At 43.0% G+C, this 8,988-nt stretch overlaps 1 protein-coding gene across 1 annotated transcript; it reads left to right on the top strand.

Annotated features, from left to right (window-relative positions):
- Positions 1–1,083: 1,083 nt before the first annotated feature.
- Positions 1,084–4,824, top strand: LOC141589975 (uncharacterized). The gene is made up of 3 exons (XM_074410593.1): positions 1,084–1,327; positions 2,303–3,406; positions 4,286–4,824. The coding sequence occupies exons 1-3, from the start codon at positions 1,084–1,086 to the stop codon at positions 4,822–4,824; spliced, it is 1,887 nt and encodes a 628-aa protein (XP_074266694.1).
- The last annotated feature ends 4,164 nt before the right edge of the window (positions 4,825–8,988 follow it).

Genomic DNA, 8,988 nt, shown 5'->3' with positions numbered 1-8,988 from the left:
AATTTCACTATTGCAAAACCCATCTTCTCTTGGGTTCGATCCCTTGCTTGCTATTTTACTAGTTTATAATTAGTGCTAATTAGTGTGTTTAGTGGTATATAAATTGTTAATTTGGCCGTCTTTAAGTGCGACATTTTAGGCGTGTCAAATTTTGGCGCCGTTGCCGGGGAAGGTAACGGTTTTGCTAGTGTGTTATTTGTGTTTTAGAATAGTTATTTCAGTTACTCTTTGTTTCTTGTTGTTAGTGTCTTGTTCATCACTTGTGTGAACTTTTTGATTGTGTGCTCTTGTGTAGAGTTGTTTATGGTCAATACTAGGAATTCAAGTGAACCACTTTTTCCATTCAATCCGGAGATTCAAAGATCACTTGCTTGGATAGGAGGAGGTATTAGAAGAGACAACCCGGTTATTGAAGAAATTGATCCCGGTTTTCAACAAGACCAAAGAGAAGATAACAACATCCCTTTTGAACAACCCATACCCATACAAATCATTATGAGTGATCGTGAAGACGGGAATCCACACCTAGATGGTGCAAGAGAGAACCCACCAAGGCCTAGAACCATTAAGGAACTTACCGCCCCGGATCTCACACAAGTGCCCTTGTGTATCTCCTTTCCGGCTTTGGCGAAAAATGCCACCTTTGAGTTGAAGTCCGGGCTCATTCACCAATTGCCCCAATTTCATGGGCTTAGCACGGAAGATCCCAACAAGCATCTCAACAAATTTCATGTTGTTTGCTCAAGCATGAAGCCAAATGGGGTTACCGATGAGCAACTTCAACTAAGGGCCTTCCCTTTCTCACTCAAGGACGCGGCAAATGATTGTCTTTATTATCTCCCTACCGGGAGCATTACCACTTGGAATTTAATGAAGAAGGCTTTCTTAGAAAAGTATTTTCCCGCTAGTCTCTCATCTCAATTGAAGAAAGAAATAAGTAATGTTGAACAAATGGATGGGGAGAACTTGTATGAGTATTGGGAGAGGTTTAAACAACTTCTTGCTAGTTGTCCATACCATGGGTATACCGACCACGACCTTCTCTTGAACTTTTGTGGTGGTCTACTTGAGGATGATGCTAGAATGATTAAAGCCGCCACCCAAGGTGGAATTGAGTACATGTCCGTCCAAGAAGCAAATGAGTTGATTGAAAGGTTGGTAGGAAGCTCTAGGAATTTTGGGAGGAGAATTAAGAAGTCAAGTGGAACATTCTCTTCAAAGCAAAGCTCCAACCATATGGAGGAGAAAGTTGATTTTCTTACCAATTTGGTCAAGGAACTTACAAAAGGAGGTGGGAGCGCTTCTCATGTGAAATTTTGTGGTCTTTGTAATGACCCAACTCATCCCACCGATGGGTGTCCATCTTTGCAAACGGAGGAGGCAATTGAAGCGGTGAAGGCTATTGGTTTTAGGAAGTTTGACCCCTATTCTAACACTTACAATGAAGGTTGGAAATCTCATCCAAATATGGGGTGGGGTGGAAACCAAAATCAAAATCAAAAAGGGGCTTCAAACTCTTCATTTCAAAAGCCAAATCAAAACCAAAACCAATCACAAAATTCCTTGGAAGAAATGATGAAAACTCTTACCATGAATCAAATGGCAATGCAACAACAAACCAAGGAATCTCAAACCGCCGTGCTTCAACAAAACCGACTCACCGACTCTAGGTTTGTTAACCTTGAGACCCAAGTTGGTCAAATCCTCACTACACTCAATTTTCAACCCACCCAAGGAGGGAGTCACCCTTCTCACACCACTCCTCCACCCAACAAGGAACAAGCAAAAGCGGTCTCTTTGAGGAATGGTAGGGAGTTGGTAGAGGCACCCAAGGGTCCTAAGAAGACAAGACCACTTCCTATTGTTCATAAAGTGGAGGATATGATTGAAGATGAAATTGAAGTGGTAGTGGAACAAAGGGAAGCATCTACACCTCAACAAGTAAGGGTCCATGAACCTCTTCCGGAATATGAGCCACAAGCTCCATTTCCAAGTGCTTTGAATGATACAAGGATAATTGACAAGAAGACTTCAAGCCTTTATGATATCTTTCGTAAAGTGGAGGTAAACATTCCTCTCCTTGATCTTCTTAGTAGTATGCCCAAGCATGCAAAATTTTTGAAAGAGTTGTGCACTACTAAGAGGACCAACAAGGCAAAAAGCATGAGAAAGGTAAGGGCTAGTGAACATGTGTCGGCAATTTTTCAAAAACGGTTGCCACAAAAATGTAGTGACCCGGGCATGTTCACCATCCCTTGTAAAATTGGTGACTTGGATTGTCAACATGCTATGCTTGATTTAGGCGCATCCATTAATGTCTTGCCCAATTACCTTTATGAGTCACTCAAGTTAGGGCCTTTGAAACCGACTCGTACGGTCATTTCTTTGGCCGATAGGTCCAATATCTATCCTAAGGGGGTTGTTGAAGATGTCTTGGTGAAGGTGGGGGAAATGCTTTTCCCCGCCGACTTCTATGTGATTGAAATGGAACCCGAGAAAGGCTCCACTCCCATTTTGTTGGGAAGGCCTTTCATGAGAACTTCTAACACCAAGATTGATGTATCTAGTGGACGCCTCACAATGGAATTTGAGGGGGAAAAGATTGAGTATAGCATACATGAGGCTATGAAATACCCATCCGAGACTTCATCCTTGTGTTTTCTTGAAATTTTTGAGCCAATTGTGCAAACCGTGTATGAATTGTGCAAATTTGATGCATTAAATGTTGTTTTGACTAATGGATTGGTTGGAGAGGATACGGGGTATGGTTTGTCTTGTGATTTGCAGGAAACCATCAAGGACCTAGAGGAAAATCCCCCAATGGAAGAATGGGAAGAAAAGGAAGAAATCCGGAAGGCAGCAGCAAATTCGCACCGTGCGAGTTTCTCAGCTCCAAAACTCGCACCGTGCGAATTACCCCCTGTCCAGGAAATTTTCTTCCTTTCTTCCAAATTGTTAGAAGAGCTACCAAAGGAGAAACCCGTTCCCTCTATTGTCAAGCCTCCTACTGTTGAATTGAAGCCCTTACCAAGCCACTTGAAGTATCCATTTCTAGGAAATGAAGAAACTTTACCGGTGATTATTTCAAGCAAGCTTACTAAGGAGCAAGAAGAGGCTCTCATCCGGGTTCTTAAGCAACACAAGGAAGCAATTGGGTGGACAATGGCCGACATCAAAGGCATTAGTCCCACCTTATGCATGCACCTAATTCTTCTTGAAGATGAAGCAAAGCCCGTCCGACAACCACAAAGGCGTTTGAACCCTCCAATGATGGATGTTGTGAAGAAAGAGGTACTCAAACTCCTTCATATAGGTATGATCTATCCTATCTCCGATAGTCAATGGGTTAGTCCAACCCAAGTTATCCCAAAGAAATCCGGGCTAACGGTAGTCGAGAATCATGAAGGTGTTTTGACCCCCACTCGAGTTCAAAATGGGTGGAGGGTATGTATCGACTACCGTAGGCTCAATGCCGTGACCCGAAAAGATCATTTCTCGCTTCCCTTCATGGATCAAATGTTGGAGAGGTTAGCGGGAAAAGCCTTTTATTGTTTTTTGGATGGCTACTCGGGATATTTTCAAATCCCAATCGCACCCGAGGACCAAACAAAAACAACCTTCACATGCCCCTTTGGAACGTTTGCCTATAGAAAGATGCCCTTCGGTCTTTGCAATGCTCCAGGGACGTTCCAAAGGTGTATGATGAGTATCTTTTCGGATCATGTTGAGGACTTTATTGAGGTATTCATGGACGATTTCACCGTCCATGGTCAATCTTTTGAGGATTGTTTGAGTCATCTTACTTGGGTCTTGAAGAGATGTATTGATACCAACCTCGTTCTCAACCATGAGAAATGTCATTTCATGGTTGATGAAGGAATAGTTTTGGGACATGTGATCTCCTCTAGGGGGATTGAGGTTGATAAGGCAAAGGTCGATACCATTCGCACCTTGCCTTATCCTACTAATGTGCGTGAAGTGAGGTCTTTCCTAGGTCATGCCGGGTTCTACCGGCGTTTCATTAAGGATTTCTCCAAGATTGCCGCTCCTCTATGCAATCTACTTCAAAAGGATTGTGAATTTGTCATGAGTGAAGAATGCAATGGAGCTTTTGATATGCTCAAGGAGAAGCTTATTTCGGCACCTATAATTCAACCTCCCAATTGGAATGAACCGTTTGAGATAATGTCGGATGCAAGCAATTATGCCCTTGGCGCGGTACTTGGCCAAAGGGTAGGAAGAGCACCTCATGTTATTCAATATGCATCGACAATGATGAATGAAGCTCAAAGGAACTATACAACTACCGAGAAAGAATTTCTTGCGGTGGTGTTTGCCTTAGAGAAATACCGATCTTATATTCTTGGAGCCAAGGTCATCATCTTCACGGATCATGCCGCTTTGAGGCACCTTGTCTCTAAGAAAGAATCAAAGCCCCGTTTGATGAGATGGGTACTACTTTTGAGTGAGTTTGACGTTGAACTCAAAGACAAGAAAGGCTCCACCAACACGGTGGCGGACCATCTTAGTAGAATCATCCAAGAAGACTCCTTAGTGCCACAAAGTTCAATAAAGGAGACCTTCCCGGATGAAGCCCTTCTTGCCTTGATGTCTACCGAACCTTGGTATGCACATATCGTGAATTACTTGGTCTTGGACAAATTTCCACCGGGTTTGACTCGACATCAAAGAGACAAAATCAAGAGTGATTCGAAGTACTATGTGTGGGATGATCCTTATTTGTGGAAATTTTGTGCCGATCAAGTGATAAGGAGGTGTGTGCCGGACACCGAAATCATGTCAATTTTTCGGTTTAGCCACTAGTATGCTTGTGGGGGTCATTTCGGAGCCAAAAAGACGGCTCGGAAAGTCTTAAAGAGCGTTTTCTTTTGGCCCACACTCTTCCGTGATGCCCATGCCATAGTCAAGACTTGTGATAGATGCCAAAGACTTGGCAATATCTCAAGGAAAGGAGAAATGCCCCAAACCCCAATGCTCTATTGCAAAATCTTTGATGTGTGGGGTATTGACTTTATGGGGCCATTTCCCGCATCTTATGGCAACATCTACATACTCTTGGCGGTGGATTATGTCTCTAAATGGGTGGAAGCCAAAGCCACCAAGACCGACGATGCCAAGGTGGTTGGAGAGTTCCTCAAGACTAATATTTTCTCTCGGTTTGGGTTCCCCAAAGCATTGATAAGTGACCGCGGCACGCATTTTTGTAACAAAGCTATTGGTGCCCTTCTCAAAAAGTATGGGGTGATTCACAAGGTATCCACGGCCTATCACCCTCAAACCAACGGCCAAGCCGAGGTTTCCAATAGGGAGATTAAGGCCATCCTTGAGAAAACGGTAAATCCCGATCGCAAAGATTGGAGCTCGAGATTGGATGATGCTTTGTGGGCCTACCGCACGGCTTACAAGACACCGATTAGGATGTCACCGTACCGACTAATTTTTGGGAAGCCATGTCATCTACCCGTGGAGATTGAACATAAGGCCTATTGGGCGGTTAAATCCTTCAATTTGCAATTGGATGAGGCGGGACTCCATAGGAAGCTTCAACTTCATGAATTGGAAGAGATTAGGAATGAGGCTTATGAGAATGCATCAATCTATAAGGCTAGGACAAGGGCATGGTATGATAATATGATTGCAAGAAGAGTTTTTCAATTGGGAGAGAAAGTCTTGCTTTTTCAAAATAGGCTTAGACTTTTCTCCGGGAAATTGCGGTCTCGATGGATGGGACCATATGAAGTGGTGAAAGTTTTTCAACATGGAGCAATAGAAATCAAGTGTTTGAAGACCGGGAAAGTCTTGAAAGTGAATGGACAACGGCTTAAGCATTATTATGAAGGCATTGAAGCGAGTGAAGTGGAAACACTACACCTCATTGATCCCATTTACGAGACTTAATGGAAAGTGCAACTTTGTCGAGCCATCGACGTTAAATAAACGGAAAAAGTTTGTAAATATTTCTTTCCCTTGCATATTTAAATTCCGCATTGCATTGTTTATATTGCATTTGTCATATTTAAATTAATTGTATTGTTTATATTGCATTTTGCATGTTTAAATTAGTTGCATCCTTTAATTCTTGCATAATAAATTAAACCATTCGCATTTTCACCAATGTTTTTGGCATATTAGAATGGTTTAATGTGTGTTTTAGTGATAGGATACCAACTCAAGGGTATAGGTGAAGAAAGGAAGGAAGAATGATGGGTAAAAGAATTGGCTAGAGTGGAGAATTAAGCAACAAAAAAGTCGCTTCCAGCAGCAAAGTCGCACCGTGCGACATTCCTGAGTGCCAAACTCGCACGGTGCGAGTTTTTGAAGAAACACGATTTCAGCTCCAATTTCGCACGATACTCTTCATTGTTTTTCCCCAATTCTCTTAAAATTCTACCTCTCTCTTCCTCACCAACCCTAAACCCCTAAAATCAACCATCAAACCTTCTCAAATCACACAAATCAATCAATTTACCTTCAAGTTTCATCAACTTTCATCTCCCAACATCAATTTGGGTAAGGTAAATTGCAGAAAATCCGAGAAACCATCATCATTTCGAGCTAGGGTTTTCAAGTGATTGAAGAAATTGAAGATTTTGGGTTGCAAGTTGGATTAAAGGGACGAATTTGAGCATTTGTGGGTAGCATTCTTCACCACACGACACAAGCAAGGATCAAAGGGAGGTATAGCACCTTATTCTTCTCCTTGTCATTCATTGTTTGCTAGATTTCGAATTTGAGTGCCTCAAATTCGAAACTTAGTTGTTTTATTGTGTTGAAATCGTCCTTAAACAACCCTTTAACTAGTGAGGTGTTTTTATTCTAGCAAATAGCTAATTAGCACAACATTTTTTGTAGTGCATATTTGGTGTTTGATCATTTGCCTCACCCAAAACTTTCTTCAAAAAAAATTGTATTTTCTGAAAAGCTATTGTTCTCAATGGGAAAAGGCAAAGAAACTGCGGCTTCCTCCTCAAAAGGATCCAAGGGAGCCGCGGATCATGATGAAAATGAATATTCGGGTAAGGAGGGCCTCCGAGACAAGGCCCTCTCAACTTGGAAGACATTTGCTTCGGTGTCAACTATCGTACAAACCAAATTCTTAGACCAAAACATTCTCTCTAAATTGGGAATGCTTGACTTGACCCGAATGCTATTGGAAAAGGTTGGCCTTGAGGCCTACACTCACATGGCCGCATACACCCGAAGGGGTGTTACTCTTGAGTTTTTGTCTTCATTGGAAAAAGTGAAAGTGGGAAGGGACAAGGTCCCGGGGATCAAATTTCGGGCTTGTCGCCTTGTCCATACATTGACATATGATGAGGTTCGTGAGGCCCTACATATCACCAAAGCCCCCGTCAAAGAAAAACTTGATAAACCATTGATGAGTGCTTTTTGGAACGATATTACGGGTGATGTACGTCACGGGAACTCAAAGAACACCACCATCCCCAACCCGGTCTTACGCCTCCTAAGCCGTCATATAAACACAAATTTCTTGGTCATGACCGAACCAACCAAAATGCAATACCAACAAATTCAATGTCTTTGGTCAATGACCCCGGAAGGGAGGGGAGTGCCGGATTGGGTGGAATTGTTCTTGAGTGGGTGCCTTGAACTACAAAAGAACCCCAAAGGGACCATTTTTATTGGGGGCATGATCGAATTAATTGTGCAAAAGACGGGTGTGCCATTTCCACCCAATGCTTATGAACTTGAGGGTAGTGGTCGCATAGACCTCCATTACTTGAAGCACTCAAAAATGATTGAGGTGGTTGACAAAGTAACCCCCTTAGTCATTTGGTGCATGGGTGGGCAAAATTCCAAACATTATATGTATTTACCCCGTCCCTCCGACTCACCCTTGGGTTGGGGGAGTGCAAAAGATTTCTACATGCCCCCCGATGATGCTTTTGTGTACCTTTGGGTTGATAGAGCCCAAGTAGTTGAGCCGGAAGAGGATGAGGGAGGAGAGCAACCGCAAGTGGGGGGGGGGGCTTTGACTTATGGTGACATGCCTCATAATGATGCACCATTTGATGAACCCATGCCTAATGCCCCCTTTGATGAGCCACATTTCACTCCTCCCCAAATGCCACAACAACAACCACAATATCCTTTTCCGGGCCCTCAATTCGACTACCCAGCCTTCAACACATGGCAAACCAACATTACCAACCGTGTCTCAAACATTGAATCTACCCTCTCCCAAATGCAATTAACGGAGAATGCTCGGTGGGGAATCACCGAAAACCGCTACCACCATTATCAAGAAGACTTGGAAGAGATGTGTTATACTTCAAACGCAACTTTTGATATGGTGGCCGCGATGAATGCTCAATTCTTGCAACAATTCCCCACCCAATACCAAGGGTATAGTGAGACTCGGGTTGAGGAAACAAGAGCCGAAAGGGCTAGGATGAGAAGAAGAAGAGAAGCAAGAAGAAGAGGAGGACCTCCGGACTTTGGAGGTGCCTCAAGCTCACACTCTTGAGTGAGTTTAGGGTGTTCACCTCACACTTTTCAAAAAAAAAAAAAAAAAAAAAAAAAAAAAACGAAAAAAGAAAAAGAAAGAAAAAGAAAAACCCGGCTAGGATGAAAACCCGAAAGGGCATCCTAGGCAAAAATGGGAAAGTGGCCGAGGTCGGAGTGAAAACCCGAAAGGGCACTCCGGGCAAAATGAAAAAATGAGTGCGAGCCACGAGAGTACAAGTGAGGAAAATGCTAAACCGAAAACCCGCAAGGGCGGGCGGTTTAGGCAAAATGAGAGATTTAGGCAGAATGAAAAATGATTGAAACTCTCAAGTCTTATCACATATTTTTACTACTTCCTACATGGTGTTGGTGACATAAGTGGAGGTGTCAAAGAAGGTTGGAAGGGTAGGTTAGAAATGTGCCAAGGCTAGGAGGGGGAATTGGAGGCTTATCTTATGACTAGCACTTGGTGCATTTGGTGTTTGAGTTGTTTGGTTG

The sequence above is a fragment of the Silene latifolia genome, chromosome 7, assembly GCF_048544455.1.
Source record: "Silene latifolia isolate original U9 population chromosome 7, ASM4854445v1, whole genome shotgun sequence".
Taxonomy (NCBI): Eukaryota; Viridiplantae; Streptophyta; class Magnoliopsida; order Caryophyllales; family Caryophyllaceae; genus Silene; species Silene latifolia.
The sequence above is the reverse complement of the archived record's forward strand: the minus strand, read 5'-3'. Positions and strand labels throughout refer to the sequence as shown.

Coding starts and splice junctions, on each gene's coding strand:
- LOC141589975 (XM_074410593.1), top strand. CDS start 1,084: ATGATTAAAGCCGCCACCCAAGGTGGAATTGAGTACATGTCCGTCCAA. Junction 1,328..2,302: donor TGTGAAATTTTGTGGTCTTT/GTAATGACCCAA, acceptor TGCTTGATTTAG/GCGCATCCATTAATGTCTTG. Junction 3,407..4,285: donor GGTAGTCGAGAATCATGAAG/GTGTTTTGACCC, acceptor TGATGAATGAAG/CTCAAAGGAACTATACAACT.